Here is a 27,950-nt window from a genome sequence, read left to right on the forward strand (position 1 = left end):
ACACAAGTAGGCCAAGAAATCGTACTCCTAGAAAATATTTGTGAACTGCATTTTAACATGAGCAAATGTACATGTGCAGATTTGCTCATGCAAAAATCTGAGTGTTTGCAAGTTCACTTTCTCTCCAACCACTTTTTTCCCCAACCCTGGAAGACGTTTTACGTCTGCCATTGTCTAGAGTATATTTTTAACCTTTCTCAGTACTATTGCTAACCACCACCTTCAGCCCCTGTATGTAGATCTGCAGAAGTCCGGCAACATAAGGGAATTTCTAGAAATCAAACCTAACTATGAAATGAGCCCTGGCATAATCAGTGAGGTTATATCAGAGCTCTTTTATAATGAGATTGGTGCCATAATCTGTCGCTGCATTGCATGGCACAAAAGGGACAAGTGAATTTTGTTACAGGACAAGTAGATTTATGAAGCAAATTGCCCCATGGACAAGTAGATATTTTATTAAATTACACATCCCCTGCATATTTATCCTCCATTCAGTGCTAGCAAGAGGAGGGACACCCCAACCAATGGGGTTCAAGTTGTCAAACTCTGCTATTGCCATTTCCTGGGACGTGTGGCATATTTTGGACCCAGAATGCACAGTTCTCCAAAAATCAAAATGGAGAAATTCTCTCCTTGGAGTGCAAGTTTGGGTAACCCAAACCACAGGTGTGGCTAACTTTTCCATGGACTCCCATTTCAGCCCCTCTCCAAATCTAATTAGAGGAGCTCCCATCTGGCTGTTGATCAAGGAAATGGCGGCTTGTCTGGGTCCTGTAACATCTGTGCTTCTACATTTAAAGTCCAGTTTATCTTTCCAGCCGCCTTCCTGTACCTGGCTTCTACAGGAAGAAAATCTCCTCCCACCAAATGGCTGTATTTTTTCGGGCCCAGGCCTATTCACACCTACTCAATGAGCAGCTTAGCTCGGGCTGTCAGAGGCTGGCCAATCAGAAGAGGCTGCTACAGCTGTTTTAGGTAACTTCAGGATAGTGAGTTCTGAAACTACTTTCCTGCAATATTTATAATAAATCCAACCTTGGCAATCTTTTGGATTTATTCTAACTATTATTTTGAAACTTTGAATTAAGTTGCTAGCTGCTTCTATCAAAAGTTAGACTTTATTAAAGTTTAATAATGCCTTCCGATGTTAACCTATGAAGCTAGAACACTACAATGGGGAAAAGGGACTTTGGCTGTTTCCCCTCACCAGGGCACATAAAGCATATTTTATAATGTTCCTGAATGTTATAACAAGGCACTCTACCGTTGTGGTACCTAGGGCAGACCTTAAGGGTGACATATCTAATAAAAGGATAGTTTTAGACTTTGGAAGTACTTTTAATTTCAAAGTCAAATTTGGACACAGTTTTATTTTAAAAACAGTCTTCAAGGCAGGGCTGCCTTTAAAATGACACCAAACACCACAGCAGTGCACACTTAAGTGTATTAAGTCCACTGGGGTCTCTAAACTTACATGCCTTACCATCTACTAGGGACTTACAGGTAGGCTGACTGGGCCAACTAGAAGAACACCAATTGCCATTTATCTTTTAAGAACAGAGCACTGTCCCTGGGCCAGGTTAGAAGAGCCCAGGGCAATTTTAGAGTCAATAACCAACAGTACCAGTCAAAACATGGGGGTGATCAGACAAAAAGGATGACTTTTCTACAGGGGTACACTGATGTATAGGGCCGAGGTTTGAATTAAGTTTGGGATTCTAGTAGAATTCTTTGTGTTAGGTTTAGGTGTTAAATATTTGTTATGGGGAACGGTTAGGTTTGGGATATTTGGTAGGCATAGCCTTAGGTTTAGATTTAAACTTAGTGTTAGCTTTAGGGTAAGATTTAGGGTTAGGTTTAGTGTAAGGGATAACATTAATGTAAAGTTTAACTAACAGTTAGGTTTAGGGTTAAGGTAAGATTGTTTTTTGGGTTAAGGCTTACACTAAGACTTAGCTTCTTCAAGGTAGTGATATTCTCATTAGTGGAAATTTAGATGTATATGATTATTTGTAATGGTGTCTCAATGTAGTTGTACGTAGTTCTGTGAAATGAAATATTGTTTGTCTGATTTCTGCTGTATCTCATGGCTGCATTTAGGCAAAAAGAAAACATTTGTTCCGAGGTGAGAGAGCATTTTAATTTTTTTTAATATTATACTCAGTAATTGGCCTCTGTGGATATTACCTCTAGCCGATCAGCTCTACGGTTCATTGCGCACTTCTGACACCGCTCTTTCTCACCCTCGCAGAGCGGACGACTGCTTCTGTGCTTCCCGTAAGCTGGATGCCGTGGCAACAGAAGCCAAGTTCAAGCAGGACCTAGGATTCAGGATGCTGAACTGCGGGAGAACAGATCTAGTAAAACAGGCTGTCGCTTTGCTGGGACCAGATGGAATAAACAGCATGAGCGAACAGGTACACAATGATTTCCATCTTCATAAAATAAGAGTATCATTTCTGTTTTGCACTACCTCGATGTTAGCTAGCAGGTGGTATGTCTAGCCATAAAAAACAGAATTCTCTTACTTGACACTAGACTGCTTTTTAAACACAGAGAACATGGCAAGCATGTTACTGAGAAAATGTCATGATGCTGCTCTACTTGTCACAGCCTTAACTTTATGATGGTGAGTCTGTTGGGGGAAACTGGCTCCTGTGCCAACCCTTTAAATTTAATAAGAAAGTGTTAATGTCCTTGCCATATCGGCAAAAATACCTGATCACTCATCCTTTTCTCATTTTAAAAAAAAAATGTTTTATTGCATTTTGTTTTTTTCACATTTTGGTCCTACATCAAACAACATATTACAATTTACACTTGTGGACTTTTCTAGTCTTGTGCGCATTGCAACATACCACGAATAATCATCCCAGAGTCCTGTCTTGTGTGTTTACAGTAGTTGTGATATCCTACGAGTTTAAACATAAACAATAAGCAACATAACATTGGTATAACAGTAAAACAGTACATTTACCCTTCCTCCAGTACTTGAGTGATTGAGAGAATACACCATGTCGGCAATCGTGCAACGTCATTATACTTCGCCTACCCCGCCTTTGCTTACATATTTTTATTACTACCAACTATTTTTATTACACATACATGTCGCCACATTTGTTTTTTGGACAGTCCACATGCAGCTTGGATAGGTATAAGCGGGCACACCACATCTAAGGCCTTGTGCATAGTACCTGTTGGCTACTGCTTGTGTTTCTATGCTCTCCCTGCTCTACTAAGCAGTACTTCTTCTTCTCGAGCAGATGTGTTGTCTAGCGTTTCAGAGTAACTCTGCCAGGAGGCGTGAACGTCTGTCAATATCGCATCCCACGCTTCCGCCAGTGGCAGTTTTTGTAACCCCAGCGCATCTTTGTGGCGGAGTGCTATACATTCTGTTTGCGCCCAACAGAGCAGCGATTGAAACCAGGCCTTCGCAGCTGGGGGTTCAGGGGATTTCCAGTGGTGTGTGAGTAGTCGCTTAGCAACTATAAGTCCCAAGTCTATGTAACTGGTCTTCACTTTATACTATTTGGGTCTTTGATATAGTCCTAATATACATGTCTCCCATAACCAGTCTAATGTGCACTCCGTGCATTGGGCTAAATGTTTAGTGACTGTTTACCTGTACGATTGGATAGCTGTGCATGTCCACAGCATGTGTAGTAGGTCTACGCCTATCATATCGCATCTTGGGCATTTGGCATTGTTATGATTGAAATACTGATTTATCTTGGCTAGTGTCAAATAAGCTCTGTGCGTTATGTAGTATTGAATGAGTCGAAATCTGGCATTTCGGGGGAAGCATGTGGGGCTCCTTAGAATATCCTCCATATCTGTATCACTCATCCTTTTCTCATGTGAAGAATATAGGGAACCATGAGAAAGAAGAGTAGGACTCTCTGTAAAGATTTCCAGTTCAGCTCACATCCCATTCCTAATAATATGAAGCTATTTGAAGCAGTTCCAATTCTTTAAATGACATCCTCCAAGAGTAGCCCACATGTTATGCAACAATCATACTACAGGTACGACAAGCATTCGCAACATAGGGAGCCACCCACTGAAAAGAAGAGGCACCAGAAATTTGGAGACACACCCAGGAAATTGAACACCCTATTCCAGTGGTACCCAATCTGTGGTCTAGTGACACCTGGGGGTCCATGAAGCCTCTTCAGGGGGTCCACGACTACTTAGAAAATTAAATAATAGAACAGATTAATGAAGTGTACATAAATAATGAAACTTAATGCAATAATAATAAGTTGATTATTTCTAAAGTGCCTGGTTACTCCCAAAGTAGTGTCCCCGCACTAGGATTGTCTACCAACCTACATCCAAACTGGGCTAACAGACTGAGACAAACCAGACCAAAAAGTACTGCAGCAAGCAGGGCCAATTCCAGTACTGCCAATCCCTAAGGCAGCTGGAATAACCAGGGCTTCAGTATTTTTCGGAAGGCGACTTCCGAAGACTCCATCCTAAGATGGGAGGTGAGCTATTCAGCATGAAAACCAAAAGACCCAGCACCCATCTAGGCTTTTTTCACAGAGGGAACCACAGCCAGCTTGGCTCTAGATGATCTAAGACTGGGTTTGGGAACATAGGATTTCACCATAGATTATAAAAACCAAGGGCCTCTGTCATTTAAAGATTTTGTGACACAGGCACATTCCTTTGAACAAAATTCTCTTACTTAGAAGGAGTCAATGCAGCTTCGCTAGAGCCAGACCCAGGGCGTGCGTGTAGGTAGGTTCAACACTAACAGTGCCTCCACGTTCTGCACTCTCTGCAATTTTTTGCAGTCTCCCCAGGGTTGCTCCGATGTAGAGAATATTACAGTAGTCCAGCTGAGCTGTTACCAATGCCAGGACTATAGTTTTCTTAGCTGCCAAAGGCAGAAGATCCATAATCATCTTCAAGATTTTTAAAGTGCCAAAGGATGTCCCTGCAACATAACATATCTGGCTATCAAAAGCGAACTTGGGATCAAACCAGACTCCTAAGTTCTTTAGTTTTTGTTTAGAAACTGGAACAGAACCCAGGATGTCCGGCCACCAGGCAGAGAACAAGACAAATGAAGCTTTACCCACAATGAGAACCTCCATCTTATTAGCATTGAGTCTAAGGCAGGTCCTCCCCATCCACTCTGCCAACTCCACCAAGCACAACCTAAATTGTGCAGCTGCACCTTCTGTTTCCTGGGCAAGAGAAACAATCAGTTGTGTGTCGTCGGCATGAGACACAATTGTGACATTGTGTCACTCAAATATCTATACCCAAGTATAGATTAAATAAAGTAGGGCTCAATGTAGAGCCCTGAGGCACCCTCTGATGCAGAGACAATGTTTCTGAAGAAAAAGGTCTTCGGTTACTTGGGAGGGGCGGTTATGGAGGAAGGAAGCCAACCACCTCCGAGCCAGACCCACAACACTGCAGCTCCACAGCTGTTCTAAACGGAGGCCGTAGGATACAATGTCGAAGGCTGCACTGAGGTCTAACATTATTAACTCTATAGTTTCCCCTGTCTGCGCAGAGTCTTAGTGATTCTGAGGCAAACAAAAGAGCTGATTCTGTTGAGTGCTGCACCCGAAAACCTGACTGGAATGGATTAAACAAATTATTGATCTCAATGAAGTTAGTTAGTTGGCCATTCACCTGTTTTTCTGCCACTTTTGCAAAAAATTGCAGCAGCGAGATGGGTCTCAAATTCTCGGGCTGAGCTGGGTCTAGAGTAGGTTTTTTAAGAACAGGCACAACAGTGGCATGCTTCCACTTTACCGGTAATTGACCCATATCAAATGACTTAGTAATCAGATTGTGAAAATGGGGTAAAATAGCTTCCAAACCCAAAATTGTGGGTGGAGCCGGGTCCATCAGTGCCCCATATTTAACTTTAGAACAGAATCCTCTAAGCTCCTCCAGGGAATGGACAACAAAACTAGAAAGCCCATTCCCAGAGGGTGGAGCAGCAAACCAGGCCTCCAACCATTGAAAGTCTTTGAAGTCTGCAGGAAAGAGTCATACATTTTAGCAACTTTATCCGCAAAAAAACAAGCAATCTCATTACATTTCAATGTACAATTGAAACATTTTAAACATATTATAAATGTGAAGAAATTTGAAATTGGAGGCCCAAAATTAAATTAGTATCCTCAGATTGATTCATGGGAGCAGTGCAGGCGCATCGAACAGAATATAGTATGGACGATGAGTGGCCTCAATTGAATTTAGAAAAGCTCCAACCTTTCTATTAACAGTTTGATGTTTTTTTTATTTATATGTGTTTGCGCATTAAATAAAATATGCCATCATGTGTGTATTTGTTTGATGAATGCTTTTTTCTGCATTTGTTGTGTATTGTTTTCCGGTCCAAATCATCGACTATGCTTAGGCCGGAGTCCCCGACTTCCATTACCCCCAGGTCCCTCCGTCCTCGTCCCATTCCTAACAAGTGGAGATTACTATCTCCGCGACAGAAAAAAAGAACAGGAGCATGCTGGGATACCTAATCCACTCCCTCCCGCTGGGAGTACATAAGCGGTACCAGCCCAGCATGCAGCCTGTTCTTTTTTTCTGTCTTCCGACAGAATGGGACGTGTTGCTACCTTACCTGTGTGTTTCTACAATGGATGTCTCGTCGGGCTGCTGGGCTGTCCTCGACGTCCTGTTCCGCGTCTCCTGGCCTGCCGGGCTTGCTGGGAGTCGCGTTGATTGGCGCCCGGCCCTTTGCGGCTGGGGCGCCGGATCTCCGGATTTCTTCCGGGTTACAGCGCGCGTCTTCCTACGGCTTGGCCAGGCTGGAAGACGCGATGATGTGGCTGTTATGGGGGTCCAAGGGCTGCGCTGGGCGGTGCTCCTGGTCTCCCTGCCTGGCTTGTTGGTTTAGCTGCTCGCCTTCTTTCCTCCCTGTTGCCCCTGCTGTTCCTGATGTTGGTGCAGGGGCGACCTTGATGGGGGTCAGTGTCTGGCCGGTTGCTGCAGCACTCTTCCTCGCCCGGCGCCGGTGTCTTGGAGGGCGCCTGGGCTGGATCTTGGGGGCAGGGCGCTTTTGGTGTGCTCTTCCTGCCCCTGTGGTGAGTACCGCATAGCGGTTCCGTTTTTCTTCACTACATGTTCCTCTGGCTCTGTGGTCTGTGCTTTGCCTGCTGGGTCTGGCTGTGCGCGGTGGGCTGCTTAGGCGGTCTTGGCTGGGGGACCTGCTTGACTGCTTCGGTGGTATTCTCGCCTTGCTTGCTACTGGCGCTTTCTACTCTGGGACCTGGCATCCTCTGGTCTCTCCGTCTGCTGGTTGATTCCTGTTGGGGATTGTCCGTGCTGGCTTGTGGTGCTCCCTGTTCCTGCTTGCTGGGTTGGGGGCATTGCGTGGCTTTCTGAGCTGTGTCTCTGCCTTGCCTCCCGGTGCTGCGTGGGGTGGGGGGGCTTCCTCCTCCAGTTGTGGGTTCCCTGTCCTCCTTGTTTTCCGCTTGCTCGGCGCTTGTTGCTGGATGGCGTCTGGGCGGGGGTTTGGGGGACGGTCTCTGTTTGGTGGTGTTGGCCTATCCCCCTGGTGGGTGCCGCATTTCTTTCTTCCCTGTGCTGCGCTCTTCTGCTGTGCTGGCCTGCGGCCTTGGCTCCCTGTTTTCTGCTGCTGGGGGTGTGCCGGGGCTAGCGGGTGCTGTGGCCGTCCGCCGTTTCCCCTGTGCACGCTTCTGCTCTCCTGGGCTTTTTCGTTTTTGGGTGGGGTTCGGCCTGGTTCGTTCCTCTGGCCTGTGGGCTTCCGGCCTTCCTGCCCTGCGTGCTTCTGTTCCCCCTGGTTGGTGCCTGGTTGGATGTTCGCCTTGGTTGCCTGTTGCCCGGCGTCTTCCGCCTACTGCCTGTCCGCCCTGTTGGTTCCTGCCTGTTCTTGTGGATTCGGGCCTGGTGCGTGCCTGTCTGGGTGCCTGCCTGCGGCTCCTGGTGCTGGGCGCTTCTTGCGTTCTTCCGGGGATGTTGGTGTGGCCCGTGCTCGGGGTGCCTTGTTTCTTTCTGCCCCCCTGTACCTGGCCGGTGCTCTGGGCTTCGCTGTGTGGGGTTTCCTGGCCTGTGGCCTTTCCTCCCTGCTGGCGCCTGGTTATGTCTTGGTGTTGCGGCTGAGCGCGCCGGTGCCCTTGTGTTCGCTCCTCTCCTGCCCTCCGGCGTGCCCTCCTGCCTGGGTTGGTGGGCTCCTTTCCCGGCGGGTTCCCTGTGGGTGAGGTTCGTGCTGGTTGTGGGTCGGGGAGGTGGGCCTGCGGCCCCCCGATGTTACCCCGTCTGCGGCTCCTCTGCTCTTGCGCTTGGCCCCTGCTTGTTTTGGCTGGGTTGCTTCTTGCGTCCTGCGTCGGGGTCCTTGGTGTTCCGGACTCCCTGTTTCTTGGGTTCCCGGGGGGAGGGGGGCTGTTATGCCCTCCCTCTGTCCCGGTAGGTCTTGGCCTTGGTTGGCTGTTGGCTCCGGGGCTGTCCTGGTGGGGCCCCCGGTGGGCTTTCTGGCTGGTGTTGCTGCTTGCCTCTTGCCTCTTGCCTGGTGCTGTGTTGTGTTGCGCTGGGTTGGCTGGTGGGGTTTGGTTTCCTGTTGTGGTTTCCTTTTCCCCTCGTGTCTCTTCTTTGTGGCTTGGGGTCGTTTGCCTCTCGCTGCTGCTCCTTTTGCCTCCTGTGGTGGCTGGGTGTTGTGGGTCTTCCTTGGCTTCAGCCTGGGTGGATCCTTGGTTTCTTGGGTGCGCTGCTTCTGTACCCCTCCCTGTCTTTGGGTTCGGGCTGCCCTGTGCCCTTCTTTCCTGCTTATAGGTGCCGCTCCCGGTGTCCTCCTCGCTGTGCCTTCTCTTGGGCTTGGCCGGTGGATTTGTTGGTGGGGCTGCCGGTTGTGGTCTGGTGTCGGCCCCCCCTGGTGTGTGGGCCGCGTTGCTGCGTCCCCGCTCCCCTTTTTCGGCCTTGTGCTGGTGGTTGGCTTTGCCTGGGCCCTGGGGCTGTGGTTTTCCCCTTGTGGGCCTGACCTTGGGCTTGTGCGTTTCCCACTCCTATGCGGCCTGCTTTCGGCCTGTGGTGTCCCTGGCCGTTGCTCTTGCTGGCTCTGCGTGGTTTCTTCTTCCCTTTTTGGGTATGTTCCCGCTCCCCCCGGGGGTTGTGCGCCTTTGGTTTCTCCGGGCTCCTCTCCTTTGGTTTGGGGGTGCCTGGGGTGTTCCGGGGTGCTGCTGGGGCCTCCGCTTTGCCTCTGTGGCGTTTGCTCCCTTACGGTCCTTGTTTTTGGCCTACCTTTGCGGGGTCCCTGCCTGGGTCCCTGCCTGGGTTCTTCCCTGGCCGCTCGTTCTCTGGTGCTTTTGGGCCTCTTTTTTGGCCTCTTGCTGGCCGGTGGTTCTGGCCCTGTTGGTCTGGGTGCCGGGTTGGTCCTGTGTCCTTTCCTGTGCTGCTCCTTTGCACCTGGCTGGTGAGCTGTGGCCTTTGTGTTGGTTGACGGTTGTGGCTTGCCGGTCTCCCTCTCTGTTCCCCGGCTGCTTCTCCTCTCTTGGTGGCTTGGCTTGCTTTGGTGCCGGTCCCTTGGCCCCTTCTTGGTTGGGGTTTTTGGGGTTGGGTCGGTTGGCCCTTTGCCTCTCCTTTCGGGTTCTGATGCTCCGTATTGGGGTCCTCCAGGCTGGTTGGCTTGTACGTTGTCCGGTTGGCTTCTTGGGTCTTCTGGGCTGCCTGCGTTGTTGGGCTGTTGGCCTCCTTGTTAGTCCTTCCTGTTTTGCCCCTCTTGGGGTTCGCCTTGGGTGGTTCCTTGGTGTCCTCCTGACCTGTGGGTCGGCTCTTGGTTGGTGGGGGTTCCTCCTTCCCGGTTCTGGGGTTTGTTTCCCCGGTTCTGTGTTCGGCCCTTGGTTGTTCTCTCTTGGCTGTTCGCTGGCCCTGTGTGGAGTCTGCTTTGGGTGGCGCTTGTTGCTCTCCCTGGCCTTGCTTGGGTGGGTTCCTGGGTTCGTGTCCCTGTGTCTCCTGCTTTTGGTTGCCTCGGTCCTGGCCTCTGGCTGGTCCCTGTGCCCGGGTTTTCTGCTCCCGGTGTGGCGGCTTTGGCTGCGGCCATCCGGTGTCTCTGCTGGGGTTGGCAGCTTGTCTTTCCTGCCTTTTGGCCTGGGCCTTCTGTGGGTTTTCTGCGCCTCCGGTTCCTTTTTGCTGCGGTTGTCGGCTGTTGGTCGGTGGGAGGGGGGGGGCCTTGTCTGGATTCCTTGGCCCCTTTCTTCCTGGTTGTTGCTCTGGGTCGGTGCCTGTTTTCTTGTCTGGTTCCTTCCTCTTCGGTCTTTGCGGCTCTGTGGGTGGCTTCCCCTGGCGTGTTGGGGTTGGTCCTGTGGTTGGTCGCATTCGGTGTTTCTCTGAGTTTGGCGTGTCTCTTCGTTCTCCTCTTCCTTCCCCTCGCCTCTTGGTGTGGTGTTTTGTGGGTTGGTCCGGCTGTGGGTCGCCTTCTTCCCTGCTCTGGGGGGTTCACTCTCTGTCTTGCCCTGCTGTGTTCCTTCCTGGGCCTTTGGCCTGTCTCCCTGTGGAGCCTGCTCTCGTGCGCTCTTGAGCGTTGGGCCGGGATGTGCTGTTTTGTCCCTGTTGGGGCGGCTGCTTGGTGGTGCCTGGGGCTGTGAGCTTCTGCCTTGGTGGCTTTTCTCCCAGGTTGTTTGCCCTTCCTGGCTGGGTTGCTCCATTGGGGCGCTTCTGCTTCTCCGGGGCTCCCTTTCCCGGGTGATTCGGGGGGGTGGTTTCTCTTTCTGCCCCTCTGGGGGTTCCCTTGGGACTTGCTTCTGGGTGCGGGGCCTCCTTCGGGCTTGCCTGGGGGGTCATGTGTTCGTTTGCGGTCCTTTCTTGTTCGTCCCCTGCTTGTTTTGGGGTCTCGGCTCTGTCGGCTTGGTTGGGGGCGTGGCTGGTTGTGTGCTCCTGCATGCGTTTTCTTGTGGGCTCCCTTTTGCTTCTTTTGGGTGCCGTTTTTCTCGGTCTGGTGCCCCTGGCTTTGGTGGGATTCCGGAAGGCCGGGTTCTCTGCTTTGGTATTCTCCACCTGTTAGGAATGGGACGAGGATGGAGGGACCTGGGGGTAATGTCCTATTGCTTACCGGTAATCTTCATTACTCCTGGTCCCGTAGTCCTCGTCCCATTCCTTACTTCCCTCCCTCCCTCCCTCCCTGGCGGCCGGCCTTCCGGTTGTTGGCTTGGTATTTTCAGGCTGCATGCTGGGCTGGTACCGCTTATGTACTCCCAGCGGGAGGGAGTGGGTTAGGTATCCCAGCATGCTCCTGTTCTTTTTTTCTGTCGCGGAGATAGTAATCTCCACTTGTTAGGAATGGGACGAGGACTACGGGACCTGGAGTAATGAAGATTACCGGTAAGTAATAGGACAATAATGACTCCGTTTGGGAGTTCCCCGTATTCCAATATTGATTAAGTGGGGGTCCCTAGAAGCCAAATGGTGGAAAACCACTGCCCTGTTAAAAAGAAACAAATTGGCAGTATGCCACTAGAATACAAGGTCAACTTAACTAGGATATAGCAAATGCTGTTGATGTAGCGTTTAAAAGTTTGAGAATTGTAGGGGTGCGTTATATTCACTGTTAGTCGGCACCCGCATATAACCAAATGTGTACTCAGGGATTTCGTGTGCAATGTATTACAACTGTATAACCTATATCGATTTTAAGTAGAAGTGCTAGCTATGTACAAGCACATGGTAAACGTATTAGAGAAATGTATAGTGTTTAGCTACGGGAAATGCAATGTGGTGTTAGAAATGTGTACCCCAGACTTCGTGTCTGTAGGTTGTTTAGGTTGACCACACATGAAAGAAAGACGTAAATGTCAATACTGTGATTGAAACCTGCTTGTGTAACCGAAGTAGTGGCCAGAATTCGCATATATCGTTGAGGCGAAAGGCCTGGTATTTTCTTATGTTAGCCAAGGGCAATAGGCCAAAAGGGATTTATTCCAGTAGAGGTTTTAGGCTGTAGTAAATTGCAACTTAAAAGATGTGAAGAATGTCTGCTTTGCATGATCTCACCCCAGGTGCAAGGACAGTTGCTCGTTAGTAGAGAAGCTCTTTGTTCGTAATTTGAATTATGTAGAGAAAGCCAGACATGGGAGTATATTGGAATGTGCCAATCGTAACTCCTAGTGCGGATGGCGTCTGGGACTCAAGGCCAAGCGATGGACGATGGAACTGGACAGCGCTCTGTGGAAAAGTACTGAAAGACGACCCCGGAAGGAGAGGAGGCGCAAAGGGCGTGTTCGGAGACTTGGGGTACTGTATTAGGGACAGCGCCCCGAGGGTGGAGGCAGAGCAGAGCGGGGCAGCCCAAAGCAGAGGACGGCTAGGCGAAGGGTAGAGGGGGCAACTTAGACCAAAGCTCTCTAAGTGAAGACTTCTTATGAAGTTTCACTCTGACACCTTTTATTCTGATGAGGGTCTCAAGGGATTGCTATGTAGGGATGTTACCTAGTACAGAGTAGGGACAGAGATGGTATGGTTCAGTGTCCCTAGTATCGACATTTGCTTGGTAGTGTTCTACCTCATGCTTTTAGAGATTGTACTGTTAGTTATTTTTAGCCGTATGCGGATTCTTCGTAGAGTAGCATTTGTTTTAGTGCCTATGTACTTGTTGTGCCTTGTGTTGAGGACTTTGTATCTCCAAATCTTTATGTTGATAATAAAAACCAGAGAGCCAAGAGATTAAGTTTCGAGTCCTTGATTATGGCAAATTGCAGACTGTAATTGTGATAACGGTAATTTTCCCTCCATGCTATCAGGCAAGTAAAAAGTTCCATCTGACCAGAGTGGGTTCCAGTAGATAATTGCGAGATACTAAAATAGGCCGGAGCAGTTGGTAGCAAACGAGGATGGTTTCTTACTGATAGCGAGGGAAGATTAGATAAGGATAAGTGACCCTTGAGGCCCAAGAGACGATAAGTGATGCTGAATCATCAGATGGCGAGCAGCAGACGGCAGCAGATGAGCATCGACGGCGAGTAGCAGCGCGGCAGAAAGCAGCAGTTCCAGGAGTGAGTATGAACATAATGAGTGGTTGTAGATTGCGGTGTTGATTTGTTGTGTGATGTCTTGCGGAGTTGTTGTGTATGTCGTGTGATTGTGAGATCAGGCTGTGAGCGCGCGCAGCCCGGGAATTGTGGTGTAGAAGACACCTGAGATAGATTTTGTTGACCACCCAAAGGAGATCGTGAGGTACCATCGATCACCTGGACCGAGATAGGGGGAGCGAATGCGTGTGTGTATGGCAACTTAACGCTGGTCGTGGGTTGTGGTGAGCAGATCGGAGTGTTAGTAACCTATCAGAGGCGTTTTTGTCTGGCCGGACGGGGGCAGACGGGCGCCAATCGAGGTCAACAAGGTCGAGAGACTGTGGACGGACAGTCAGAGGCTGTGGACGGACAGCCAGAGAAATAACTTAATTGGTTATTTCAGTGTATGAATGGGACGTGAGTAAGCGTGAAACGAGTTTGGAGAAGGGAACTGCTGCGAACGAAGGAAGGTGACGTCAGAGGGTGTCGCGCTGTGATAGGCCGGTTGGTGTGAGTCGCGCTGTTATTGGAGGATTTGAGAACAAGAAGTAAATAGAGCGCGAGATCGAATTTGCTCATTATGAAGTGCCTTAGGGCTTTGCGAGAGTTGTGTAGAGGTGATAGGCATGTGGTTGTCCGCGGGGGAGAAGAAGCTCCTCCCGAGGATACACCGGCACATTACATGGCACAGAATGTGGGGTTACATACTATCGTTTGGATCGAGAATTGGCACAAGGTTACACAAGGTGAAGGGGAATTAGCTTTCCCGAGGTACGGCTCATTTAGATTAGCGGTGCTGTACCAACTGAAGACGGTGATGGGGTCCTTAAAACCCTTGCCAAGACCAGCACAGTTTGAAGCGTTACATGCGTGGATTAGAGCAGCGCATGATAAGGAAAAGGGAAGAAGTCAGGAGAGGATGAGGAAGTCGATTAGGGCATTTCAGGATGCCAAGTGGGACGCAGCAGAGAAAAGATGGAGAGTGCAGACAATTGAGGAAGCGAAACTGTATCCCGCGATAATGGAGGAGACAGGAATAAGGAATGGGAAAGCACAGAAAGAGGAAGATAGTGATTCCGATGATGGGGTATTGCAAAGATTGCTAGACGAGAGACCACCCCCTTATAATCCAGATGAAGAGGATGATAGGTGGGGTGATAGGGGAGACTCTAGGAGGGTAACAATCCAGCCTGAGACCCGAGTGGAAGGGTTGGTTTCGTTTGAAACAGCGAGTTCACAGGGTCAGTCTGAGTCTAGCCGAAGGATTGAGGGAGAGATGAGGTTACCGGATGCATTGAGGGTACCGGTCACCATTGGACCGATTGTGTCTATATACAGCCCGGAATCAGAGGCGAGAGAGAGGTCTGAACGAGAGGCAGAGAGAAGTAGGCGAGAAAGTGGGGAAAGTGAGTTAGAAGGGGCAACGGCCCGACCTCCAAGCCCAGTACAATGGAGTACACCATTAGCAGCGGTGTCAGACACATCTAGGGGCGAAGAGGACGAGAGACCGGTGAGGTCGAGGACTCCGATGGAGTCGAGACCAGATTTAGGGTCATGGGTATCACCCAAGAAGCAAATGAGCTGGAATATGGGCCGAGCGGGGACAACCCCAGTTGCCTTTACGAGCCATTCTGCTCCCATAGAACTACCAGAAGAAAGGAGAGAGCAGGAGCCGGAATGCGAGTATGATGAGGGACGTGGAGCAAGTTGTCAGGTGTTGAAAGGAGCCTTGAAGGCAGGAATGATAGATGTAGTAAGACTTAAAGCAGAGGCGGATGAAATAATATATGGGAATCTACCTCTGGAGAGAGTATTGACCTATACTCCCGATGAATTGCTTTTTGTGGCAAAGGATGTGACTCGTAAAGCACGAGTGGCACATGAAAAACTGGCGGGTTTGGCTAGAGAATATGGGGTGGATCTATCCAAGACTAGAGCATTGCAAGGGAGCCATAGGATGCATTGTACCGAGCGGGAATTGGAAGAGAAAAGGGTTGTTGGTCTAAGGTCACATACCAAGGAATTGATTGTAGCTATGAGAATATGGCTGATGCTCGACAAATGGCAAGAGAAATGGGCTAGGAAAAGGAATTCTAGGGGAGCGAAAGGAGGGAGCTCTGAAGGGGATTTGCAGGAGGTAAAGATTCTTCCCTTGAGAGAGGTGGCGAATGGAGGATACGTGCATGTACCATGGAGCAGGGGGGATTTGGCCTCATTTACGAATGATTTTCCCAGGCTCAGGGAGAAGCCTGCAGAGTGGTACAAGCAAGTTGAGCGTTTCGTTAAGATTTCGAAGGTGTTGTGGATAGATCTGAACACCTTATTCGATATCGTAGTTCCGGGAGACCTGTGGAACGCGTGTAAAATTGCTGTTGATTGGCCGGACTATGAGCCTGATAGGAACATAGTTACAAATGGTCCGTCGCCCGTGGTAATGAGGCTGTACGATAAGGTAATTACCTGGTTGAAATCGAAGGTTTCACCCCAAGATATCGATTGGGTGAAGATAGACAGGACAGTGCAGGAGCCAAAGGAGACAGTACATGAATTCTATGAGAGACTTTTGAAGGCTTTTAAGCAGTACAGTGGTTTAGATGAGCTGGAAACGAAGGACATGGGACAGTTTGTGTCTAAGTTCGTGCTGGGTTTGAAACCCGAAGTCAGTCTCATGATACAGCAGCATTTGATCTGTTGGCAGAATAAGCCTGTAGATGAGATCTTGCGGTATGCTAGATACTGCACGGATGAGATTGAGTCCAAGCACAAGAAGATGAAGGATAACTTATTGCTCATTCAGATGCAAGCGGCTCAGGGACCGCCGAATGGGGGTCAAGTGGGGCGAAGACAGGGAAATTATCAGACAGGGAATCAGAATATGCAGGGTCAGGGAAGGCCGAGACCCGTAGACCCTAGGACAGGAATAGAGGTAGCGATCTTGAAGAAGACAACTGCTTGTCACCAGTGTCACCAGGTGGGACACTGGAGGCGCGAGTGTCCCTTGAACCCCTATAATCAGCCGCAGATGGAGGGAGGAATGGGTCAGGTCCCTGGGGCGGAACAGGTACAGACGGTGACTGTACCGAGAACGATGCAAGGGGGGACAGGCGTCTCGCAGGTGCAGGTTCCCCAGCCACCCAGGATGCAGAACATACAGCAGGGAGCTCGGACTTATTTGCAGATGCCCATGTTCGAAGTGGAAGAGGAGAGGGATGCAGATTTGCTGGCGCAGCTAAGTTTAGGTCAGGATGATGATTGCCTACTTAGGGCTATTCTAGAGGTAGATCAGAGAGGACCCTTTGTGGAAGCAGAACTCGATGGACGCCCTACTACCTTTTTGGTAGATACGGGGGCTACCAGGTCAACCATAAGATCAGCAGTAGTTCCGGGGGTAGCCCTCTCGGGAGAAAGTATACAAGTGGTTGGAGTGGCGAACAAGAGACTAGTTAGCCCCTTGACGGAACCGATTCCCGTCAGGATAGGAAACTTTAGGGATCGACATCAGTTCGTGGTGTGCGATTCTAGTCCTGTTTGTCTGTTGGGAAGAGATTTATTGTGTAAGCTCAATTGCACAATCTACTGTACCCCGAAGGGAGTAGAGGTACAGACAAGAGATGATGACGCGACCTTTAAGGTTGCAAATCAGCGGGTGTGCGTGGAAGTGTACCCGGCTCTGACAGTGGAGGAGCTTCCACAGGACTTGAGGGAGTCAGTTGCGACCGATGTGTGGGATCTAAGCGGAGAGGAGATCGGCTTAGTCAGGGGAGTGGAACCAGTGAAGATACAGGTTAAGCCAAACGCGGAATTCCCGAGAACCCCTCAGTATAAACTGTCGCCTGAGACGATTGCTGGGATCAAACCTGTGATTGAGTCTATGATTAGGCAGGGAATACTGGTGGAGATCATGGGTAGTCCATGTAATTCACCCATTATGGGACTGCAGAAACCAAGTGGGAAGTTCAGGATAGTGCAAGACCTGCGGAAAATAAACGACATAGTTGTTCCATGTTGTCCAGTGGTACCGAATCCATCTGTGATACTGTTCCAGATCCCATGCGAAGCTGGATGGTTCACAGTGATTGACTTGTGTCAGGCATTCTTTTCGATTCCCCTACATGAAGAGAGTAGATTTCTTTTTGCCTTTAGGCTAGAAAATCGTATATTAACGTGGTGCCGTATCCCACAGGGGTATACGGAGAGCCCATCGATTTTCAATCAGCTGTTAAAGAAGAATCTGGAAGGTCTTGTGTTGCCGAAAAACTCTGTTTTGGTGCAGTACATTGACGACCTGCTTGTCGCGTCAGAGACAAAAGACGCTTGCAGGATCGATACCATTGCGTTGTTGAATTTCCTGGGAGAGAACGGTCACAAGGTGTCTCCAAACAAGCTGCAATACTGTTTACCTGAGGTACAGTATTTGGGGCACCGAATTGAAAAGGGTAAAAGGAAGGTGTCTCCAGATCGCATTGATGCGATTTTGAGAATGCCAGTTCCCTCGACGCAGAGGGAAGTTAGAATGTTTTTGGGAATGGTGGGCTATTGCCGCCAGTGGATCCCAAACTTTTCCTTTGAAGCGAAGCCTTTGCAGCGGCTGACGCGAAAGGATGTAAGTGATCCGGTACCATGGGACGACGACTGTTTGAAATCATTTCTGAGGCTGAGAGAAGCCTTATGTAGCGCTCCTGCGTTGGGAATGCCGGATTATAACAAGGCATTTGCATTGTTCTGCTGCGAAAGAGAAGGTTGCGCATTAGCAGTGTTAACCCAGAATCATGGAGGTGTCCGTAGACCAGTTGCTTATTTCTCAGCTACTCTAGATCCAGTAGCTTCTGCGTTGCCCGGATGTCTCAGATCCGTTGCGGCAACAGGTGTCAGCATCGAGAGATGTGAGAGCATTGTGATGGGTCATCCACTTACTGTACATGTGCCACATTCTGTTGAATTGTTGATGACTAGGACTAAAACACAGCACCTCACGAATAATAGGCTGACTCGTTATGAGCAAGTTATTCTTGCAGCCGATAATGTGATATTGAAGAGGTGTGCTGTTTTAAATCCTGCTACACTGTTACCTGTTCTAAAAATAGATGATAATGAAGATTGTGAGGACCATGATTGTCTCGATGTGACTGAACTATGCACCAAACCGAGACCCGACATTGTCGACGAACCGCTCCCAGTGTCAGATGAGATTTTCTTCGTGGACGGTTCATGTTTAAGAGACAGTGTCGGTCGATTGAGAGCAGCGTTTGCTGTATGCACCATTACGGGTGTGGTTGAAGCCGCTTGTTTAGAAGGAGTACACTCCGCGCAGGTGGCTGAGCTCATTGCTCTGACTCGTGCCTGTTTGGCAGCCGACAAGATCCGTGTAACTATTTACACGGATAGCCAGTATGGGTTTGGTGTGGTTCATGACTTCGGACAGCTATGGTCTCAGAGAGGGTTTATGACGTCTTCAGGTTCTCCTATAAGAAATGGTGATCATGTGCGGAAATTGTTAAAAGCATTGCAAGGTCCTGATGAAATTGCTGTTGTTAAATGTGCAGCCCACACGAAGGGAAGCGACTTTGTCTCGTTGGGAAATAACTATGCAGACGAAGTAGCTCGATTTTGTGCAGAGCAGGGATGCAACTTTACTGAGATCCACATTGAGGAAACTGGGGAAGAGGTGGTGTATGGTCAGATGTTAGCAATGGCTGACACATGGGAGGAACTGAAGCAGCTTCAGGAAGGGGTCTCGGATCAGGAACGTGACAGTTGGATACGAGCTGGATGTGAGAAGGGAGATGTGGATATATGGGTTTCGAATGATGGACGAGCAGTGTTGCCAGAAGGTTTGTTGAATCCCATGGCGAGGTTGATACATGGTGCTGTACATCTGGGTAGGGATGCCATGATGAGAGTGTTTCGTCAGACTTGGTACAATCCGAAGTTTCGTGCCGTGGCTGAAACTGTGTGCCAGAGATGTGTCACTTGCCAACAGATGAATGTAGGGAAGAGAACTGCTGTGACATTGAGCCACATAGGGAGGTCAGGGGGACCTTTCAATAGGATGCAGTTGGATTTTGTCGAAATGCCGAAGTGTAATGGGTTGAGGTACATATTAGTGATAGTATGTGTCTTTTCCAGGTGGGTGGAGGCATATCCTACACGCAGATGCGACACACTCACCGTAGCGAAACTATTATTGAGAGAACTCATTCCTAGGTACGGGTTCCCGACGTCCTTTGAATCGGACAGAGGAACTCATTTTCACAGCGAAGTTATGAAATTGCTTTGCGCTGCTTTGAATATAGATCAGAGGTTACACTGTAGCTATAGACCAGAGGCTTCAGGGATAGTGGAACAGGTGAATGGAACTCTGAAGGCTCGGATGGCGAAAGTGTGTTCGTCTACGTCTCTGAAATGGCCTGACGCATTACCTTTGGTCCTTATGAGCCTTCGAAGTGTGCCTGATAGAAGAACTGGGTTGTCACCCCATGAAATCCTCATGGGAAGAGCGATGCGTTTGCCTGCAATACCTGCTACTGCTCTGATAAATATCACTGATGATATGATCCTGGACTATTGTAAAGGCCTTGCTGACGTGGTCCGTTCTGTGTCTCAGCAGGTGCAGACAGCAACGGTTCCAGCTGCGAGTGATAGGTGCCACGACTTGGACCCAGGCGATTGGGTCCTGGTCCGAAAGCACGTGAGGAAGAGTTGTTTGGATGCTAGGTGGCGTGGCCCTTTCCAAGTAATCCTTGTTACGAACACTGCTGTCAAGTGCGGAGGGTTACCGAACTGGGTGCATGCTTCTCATACCCGCAGAGTTCCAGCACCCTTGGAAGATACAGCCCCTCTCGAGAACCAAGATCCCAGTGAGCCGACAGAATCGCCAGAGAGGGCCAGTCAAGCTGTAAGGGTTGCTGAAGCGGCTGATGGTGCACTGAATCGAGTTGGGGGAGGACGTGAAGAAAGTACTGACCCAGAAACCGGCGAAGGAGCGAGAGGTGCAGTGGGTAGTACAGAATCGAGTTCTGCCGAAGAAGAGGAAGTCAGTGCACAGGGTATCGGAGAGAAGACTGGGGGAGCCACCGAAGCGGAAAGGGTTTGGCCCGCAAAGCAGAACCGGGTAAACCTGAGGTTGGCCCCAGACACAGACCTTGCACCAGTTTCGGAAGAACCAGAAGAAGAACCAGGGGATGAGGAGAATCCTCAAGGTGTGAGAAGATCAAAGAGAACAAGAGTGCCAAGTCGGAAGTACGCTTCACCCGAGTGGGCATATCAAGTGACTGATGCCAGGGTTACCGAGCACGGGAAGATTGAGGTCGATGACATTGGTCAACAGTGTCCCGCTCCAGAGGGTGGAAGTGTTGCTGAAAGTTCCGGGATTGGAGATCGAAGGAATTTTGACGATTCATATTCCGAGTCCGCCATTCCTAAGTGTCATTCGAGGTATGATCTTGGACAATTTGGAGTTCCCGACGTTCACGACTGTGCCAGATCCACAAGAACTGATCATTCTTAAGCTCGAAATATTGCAGGGAGTCTTGGAGCTGTTGGGACCAGCGCTTATGTTAGATTGATTTGAGAAGGTTGCAAGCAGAGAAGAAGATTACCTAGAGCCGAGCGGAAGAAGAACAAAATTAGGGATTTTTCCGTTATAGAATGAAGACAAGTTAGGGAGGTTTGCCTAAGTTCACGAAAGAGACATTAATGAGAAAGAGACTTATCCTTTCAGAGACTGCATTGGACATTGAGCATATTCCGAAGATGGCAGATCCTGTAAACCCACATCGTAGGGCTAAACTGATAATAGGCACATTGATCGGAGTTGTAGTAGTCACCATATTTGCGGTAGTGATCAGTTCCTACATGGTGGCTCACAGGCAAGAGGGGAAGGTTCAGGGAGCACCCGCACCTATTACCCCAGGGCAGAGTGGTGTCAGTATTAGCGAACAGGAATTATCGGAGTTGAGAGATGTTCGCAGACTTCACATGGATTTGTCAAAGGGTGATTTTAAGCTTAACGCGTATGCAAGGTTGCTGTATGAGTATGTTGATGCGATGGATGTGAAGGATTGCTATGTGTGCATGCAGTTGCCTGCTTCAGTGGATGAGGGTATCAAGTATCATCATCTCCCATTGACTTATGGGATTTCTTGTAGTATATGGCTCAGTTTATTTTATGACAGGAGACAGTTCGAGTATTTCTTCTCAAATTTTGACACGGTACTTCCCGAGGTGCCAGCAATCAAGCATTTGAATAGATATGATCTGGATAAGAAAGAGGACAGACTCCTGAAATATTTTAGACCGACTGTGAAACTGGATACGGCGCATGCTCACAGGAATAACCTGACATGTGCGTTATCAGAGATAGAGAAGAAATTCATAGACCAAGTAGAGGACAGGTATAGAAAGTTGACCGAGACACGACACACCGGAGATAGCCCAGTAGATTGGACGGACGAGGAGAGAGCTCACAGATCTAAGGGAAGTTATGGACCAATAGCATTGGATGAGGCACAGAGAGGGAATTTGTGTATTGCACGGCCTCAATCCAAGACGGAGAAGGTCGCAGTAGGACATAGCATTTGTTCTCAGACTTTTACAATGGAAGCTTATGCTAAGAATTTTATGCAAGGTCCAGTAGAGGTAATCCCGACAGTGTATTATGTTTGTGGGACGAATGCTTATGTCAGACTACCCGACAATTGGTATGGAGTATGCTATTTGGCTATCATATTCCCGAAGATCTATCACACAAGGGACTTGGAGTTGTTAGAGACGAAGCGACCGCTCAGGAAACGTAGGGCTACAAATGCCGGTGCAGTGATTGGGGACATATACGGAGCAATGATACCTAGTATGGGTGTGGTGTTGAATGATGTGAAGATCCGAAGGTTGGCGACTGTAGTTGATGAGTTGTCTATGAACACGGCGAGATCTTTGATATTGGTGGCTGGAGAGATGTTGTCGATCCGGAATATGGTTTTGCAGAATCGCCTTGCTTTAGATGTGTTGTTAGCAAAAGAAGGCGGAGTCTGCAAATTATTGAAAGTTCAGGAATGCTGCACGTATATTCCAGACAACTCGAAGGAGATAGGGAAGTACATAGACAACATAACGACGATTCACAAGGAGATTACGGATCTGACGGAGGTGAATGTGTGGGAGAAGATTGGATTAGGATTTGGAAGAGTGGGAACTTGGTTTGCGAATCTGGGAAGGGGATTTCTAGGTTCAGTATTGAAACCAATTATTATTGCCGTGGTTTATGTGATCTGTTTGTGGGGATGTGTGAAGGCATGGAAGTGGTATCAAGGAGGCAAGGTTGAAAGAGCTCTAAAGGCAAACGAGAGGAGGTTGGCAAAGCTCCAGGAGCAGCAATATGAGAGTCTTAAGAAACTGGAGGGAGTCCGACATGGAAATGTTATGACTAGCACGGTTTAAATCAGTTCTGAAGAAGGAAATGTAATGGGGTGATGACGGATGTCATCAAAGGGGGGAACTGATGTAGCGTTTAAAAGTTTGAGAATTGTAGGGGTGCGTTATATTCACTGTTAGTCGGCACCCGCATATAACCAAATGTGTACTCAGGGATTTCGTGTGCAATGTATTACAACTGTATAACCTATATCGATTTTAAGTAGAAGTGCTAGCTATGTACAAGCACATGGTAAACGTATTAGAGAAATGTATAGTGTTTAGCTACGGGAAATGCAATGTGGTGTTAGAAATGTGTACCCCAGACTTCGTGTCTGTAGGTTGTTTAGGTTGACCACACATGAAAGAAAGACGTAAATGTCAATACTGTGATTGAAACCTGCTTGTGTAACCGAAGTAGTGGCCAGAATTCGCATATATCGTTGAGGCGAAAGGCCTGGTATTTTCTTATGTTAGCCAAGGGCAATAGGCCAAAAGGGATTTATTCCAGTAGAGGTTTTAGGCTGTAGTAAATTGCAACTTAAAAGATGTGAAGAATGTCTGCTTTGCATGATCTCACCCCAGGTGCAAGGACAGTTGCTCGTTAGTAGAGAAGCTCTTTGTTCGTAATTTGAATTATGTAGAGAAAGCCAGACATGGGAGTATATTGGAATGTGCCAATCGTAACTCCTAGTGCGGATGGCGTCTGGGACTCAAGGCCAAGCGATGGACGATGGAACTGGACAGCGCTCTGTGGAAAAGTACTGAAAGACGACCCCGGAAGGAGAGGAGGCGCAAAGGGCGTGTTCGGAGACTTGGGGTACTGTATTAGGGACAGCGCCCCGAGGGTGGAGGCAGAGCAGAGCGGGGCAGCCCAAAGCAGAGGACGGCTAGGCGAAGGGTAGAGGGGGCAACTTAGACCAAAGCTCTCTAAGTGAAGACTTCTTATGAAGTTTCACTCTGACACCTTTTATTCTGATGAGGGTCTCAAGGGATTGCTATGTAGGGATGTTACCTAGTACAGAGTAGGGACAGAGATGGTATGGTTCAGTGTCCCTAGTATCGACATTTGCTTGGTAGTGTTCTACCTCATGCTTTTAGAGATTGTACTGTTAGTTATTTTTAGCCGTATGCGGATTCTTCGTAGAGTAGCATTTGTTTTAGTGCCTATGTACTTGTTGTGCCTTGTGTTGAGGACTTTGTATCTCCAAATCTTTATGTTGATAATAAAAACCAGAGAGCCAAGAGATTAAGTTTCGAGTCCTTGATTATGGCAAATTGCAGACTGTAATTGTGATAACGGTAATTTTCCCTCCATGCTATCAGGCAAGTAAAAAGTTCCATCTGACCAGAGTGGGTTCCAGTAGATAATTGCGAGATACTAAAATAGGCCGGAGCACTGTCTTCTGTATCGTCAGTTCATGATGCCAGATGGAGAAGCGATAGCTCATAGAACATGAACCTTCGAGGAAGCAATATTCTCCATACCATTTGGCCCTGTAAACCACAGCCAAAAATGAACTACATGAATATTTGTAACATGTGGTCACCTTGTGATGACAACAAACATTAGATACAGCGTACTGACACAATGCAACAGAACAAATGACTTAAATGTCGAAATGAGCAGAAACCACAGCTGAGGAACTTATACAGACAGTTGTGGGCTTTTTAAGTTCAAAATTCTGGCATCGTGCAACCGTGCACACCAGAGTCCGATAATGACGAAACAATTCTCCAAAGACTAGTGACCAGAGCAGATTCCATGAGCACACCAAAATAAATAAGGAGAAATTATGGAACAAATGTATAGTTATAGAATGTCTACGTTTTGCACAATTCATGGTACAAAAGTGAGACATTCATGCAAGACGAAAGGACGGATAATAAAATCATGTGTGCTTTCTTCTTAATGAAGAATAAACAGTAGTATGCAGTAATTTATTTAAAAATGGATCCAGTAGCCAAGTTCCACCCCAAATCACATTCAAGAACAGATATGCACTACACAGTCATCAGACAGTGTGTGCAAGAGACTGTAACACGCCACAGTGGTAAGCTTTGTGCGTCCTTCTCAATTCTCAGCAGTGCTTAATTTGTAAAAAAAAATAAACGTGTCAGAGCCCTTCTTGGAAGACCACTGCAGCCTGCACCACCCATCATATGAGCACCGGAAACCACCGGCACAAATTTAGCACTGATCTCAGTCCACACCTCCAAAAAGAGCGGTTTAGAAAAGAGCGGCCAGAGATCCCAACCCATACTCACAGCCATACTCACAGCCTTCCAAAGACGTCATGCTTTCTTCACAGCTGCTGGTAAACTATAAAGCATTACTCTGGGCAGAACATGCTTATTAACCTAACAGTCATGAAAATATTGGGAAGCTGGAAGGTGGGTATCTCTGACTGGGAGCTATAAAGCTGAGGATTCAATGGGGTGCCTACCACAAATGATGCCAGATATATTTGTCCTGTCCTCCCCGACACAGTGCAGTGGCACACTCTAAGTCCACCGGGCAGGTCCTTGATGGTTAGAGGCTTGTAATATCACTAAAAACAACGGGTTGATCCATCGGTAAACTATTCTGAGGTGGTCTGACTTCAGCAAATATGAGCTACTTTTTTAGTTGGAAAGTCAAGTACTCATAATGACAGAGAACCGACATTGACGTAAATCATAATCGCTTTCTCTTCAAACCTTTTTGCATGCTCTGAAATACATTCCCAACTCATGAAGTACAGAACGGTGTTTCTTTCAACAAATGCCTTTGGAATAAAATGCCATATTCTGCTTTTAGAAAAGGGACTGACTGTGAGCGAGATTTCCTGTATACATGTCACGTACTGCAGATTAGACCAGTCATATCAAACAAGTCAATCAGGTATCCAGCATTTCCATGCATACAACGTACCATGTTTTCTTACAAGCACATGTGTTATCATTATGCACAGGACTTCGATGCATGCTTTGATCTAAATGAACTCAGAAGTACCACTGAACTACCTGCTCTCAATGGGTGCACCCGGAACAGACCATGACACGACATGTGTGCCAAGAGCGGCCTTCAGGCTTTCACTGCAATCAAAATCGAACTTACTTTGGTGGGAACAGGGCCGAGACCCCTAACCCCAAGAGCAAGATAGCCCTAGACAGCGCCTCTCTGACCTGGTGTCCTGAAGTGTCCCTATGGCCCTCCGCCTCGCTTCTAGGGAGTCCCTCAGGGAAGGCCCTCCTTCCCGCTTCTAGGGAGTCCCTCAGGGAAGGCCATCCTTCCCGCTTCTAGTTAGTCCCTCAGGTAAGGCCCTCCTTCCCGCTGCCAGTGAGTCCCTCAGGCAAGGCCCTCCTCCCCACCTCCAGTGAGTCACTTAGGGAAGGCCCTCCTGCCCGCTTCCAATGAGTCCCTCAGGGAAGGCCCTCCTCCCCGCTTCCAGTGAGTCCCTTAGGGAAGGCCCTCCTCCCCGCCTCCAGTGAGTCCCTTAGGAAAGGCCCTCCTTCCTGCTTCCAGTGAGTCCCTTAGGGAAGGCCCTCCTCCCCGCCTCCAGTGAGTCCCTTAGGGAAGGCCCTCCTCCCCCCTTCCAATGAGGCCCTCAGGGAAGGCCCTCCTCCCCGCTTCCAGTGAGTCCCTTAGGGAAGGCCCTCCTTCCTGCTTCCAGTGAGTCCCTTGGGGAAGGCCCTCCTCCCCCTTCCAATGAGTCCCTCAGGGAAGGCCCTCCTCCCCGCTTCTAGTGAGTCCCTGAGGGAAGGCCCTTCTCCCTGCTTTCAGTGAGTCACTTAGGAAAGGCCCTCCTCCCCCCTTCCAATGAGTCCCTTAGGGAAGGCCCTCCTCCTCGCTTCCAGCGAGTCCCTTAGAGAAGACCCTCCTCCCCCCTTTCCAATGAGTCCCTCAGGGAAGGCCTTCCTACCCACTTTCAATGAGTCCCTCAGTGAAGGCCCTCCTCCCCACTTCCAATGAGTCCCTCAGGGAAGGCCCTCCTCCCCGCTTCCAGTGAGTGCCTCAGGGAAGGCCCTCCTCCTCCCTTCCAATGAGTCACTTAGGAAAGGCCCTCCATCCCCTTCCACTGAGTCCCTTAGTGAAGGCCCTCCTCCTCGCTTCCAGTGAGTCCCTCAGGGAAGGCCCTCCTTCTCGCTTCCAGTGAGTCCCTTAGGGAAGGCCCTCCTCCCCGCTTCCAGTAAGTCCCTTAGGGAAGGCACTGTGTGTCACTTCCTTGCTGCTGCACAGCTGGAGTGTCTCCTAAGAGCCTCTAGCTTTTAGTGAATTTTATTGGTCCACGCACTCATGAAAATGAGTGAACGCCCCTCCATATTACACAGTGTAAAGTATGCACCCATACAATGAGTAATACACAGGGGTTCACACACACATCTGTAGCGCCCTACATAATACAGAAATGCCCCAGGAGATCAGAAGCAGGCGCAAGCTCACTGGGCCTCCCTGATCCTGACCCCGAGTGCCTCGAGTCAGATGTAGAACAGCTTAATTAATTATAATGTTTCATCATGACGTCTACGTTTCCAGTTGGCCTCCTCTCGTGTGCTGATGTGCCTTTATAAAGAAGTGTTCAACCGCAAAATCTGAATGTTTTCTGACCTAATCTCCCGCCCTTGTCTCCTTCCGCTGTGCACGCTCTCCAGGGCATGACCCCCTTGATGTACGCCTGTGTCCGGGGCGACGAGGCCATGGTCCAGATGCTGCTGGATGCGGGAGCAGACCTGAACAAGGAGGTAAAGCAACCTGTCTTTGCCTATTCCGAGCAGCCACTTTAGATCCTCGCATGTGCTGTACAGAGAGACCAGTTTGAAAATAGTCCCCTTTTTGTTTCTTACTTTATGTGAATAGTATTTAAGAGTCGCCATAGTAGCACAATCCACATGCGTGAGACTTAGCATAGACATGTCACGCACGAGACTCTTTCCCCCAGGGTCAATTTAAACCAAATTACTAAAGCTTTCCACAAACACAATCTGATATTATTTGCAGACAAATTATCAGACAATGTCTCTGGCAATACTTTAAACCAGTGAGTGATTGGAGAGACAACATTTGTGAAAACTGATAACGTCTTTTAGTACAAGGCAAAACACTTTCCTTTTAAAGAGATGTTATTTGTTGGCTGTCTGGTCGCTGTCGAAGGCCTCTGAGCTTTCGATGAATCGGGGCTGATGACACATTACTGTGAACATCCGAAATGACCAAAATCATATGTCCGACATAAAGCATCAATAAAAAGTAATGGGTGAGATTATGAATCATGTTTTGTTTTTCTATCTTGCATTCATCTACTGATAAAATATTGTTCAGACATGATTACACAGATATATCTCATGATATTTAATTGAAAGCACAGGCAACGCATTCTCCTAAAATGTATCCACAAATATTAAATAATAAAAAAAAATTTAATTAAAATTTGTGAATGCATTAGAAAGTAGGTACAATGGAAAGAAGCAAACTAGTGAAATCAATAATTTTATCTGGAGCAAGAGCCGTTGAGGGACAGAATGTTTGTGGCAGGTTAAATGTTAAAAGTATGT

At 48.5% G+C, this 27,950-nt stretch overlaps 1 protein-coding gene and 1 long non-coding RNA gene across 4 annotated transcripts in view; one reads left to right on the plus strand and one right to left on the minus strand.

Annotated features, from left to right (window-relative positions):
- The window catches only part of LOC146855069 (uncharacterized), a 37,953-nt gene extending 35,614 nt beyond the window's left edge, over positions 1-2,339 (minus strand). Inside the window, exon 1 of the long non-coding RNA XR_014981278.1 lies at positions 2,191-2,339. This is a non-coding gene — a long non-coding RNA (uncharacterized LOC146855069). The remainder of the gene's footprint in view (positions 1-2,190) is intronic.
- ABTB3 (ankyrin repeat and BTB domain containing 3) overlaps positions 1-27,950 on the plus strand; it is a 677,712-nt gene that overhangs the window by 540,425 nt on the left and 109,337 nt on the right. For 2 of the 3 annotated variants that reach the window (XM_085652553.1, XM_085652554.1), the window contains exons 5-6: positions 2,255-2,420; positions 27,051-27,140. In XM_085652553.1, coding sequence (XP_085508679.1) covers positions 2,255-2,420; positions 27,051-27,140 — 256 coding nt within the window. Of the gene's footprint in view, positions 1-2,254; positions 2,421-19,611; positions 20,593-27,050; positions 27,141-27,950 lie in introns of those variants that run through there. The other variant, XM_085652555.1, reaches the window with a different exon arrangement.

This window comes from Triturus cristatus, chromosome 4_1, assembly GCF_964204655.1.
Source record: "Triturus cristatus chromosome 4_1, aTriCri1.1, whole genome shotgun sequence".
Classification (NCBI taxonomy): Eukaryota; Metazoa; Chordata; class Amphibia; order Caudata; family Salamandridae; genus Triturus; species Triturus cristatus.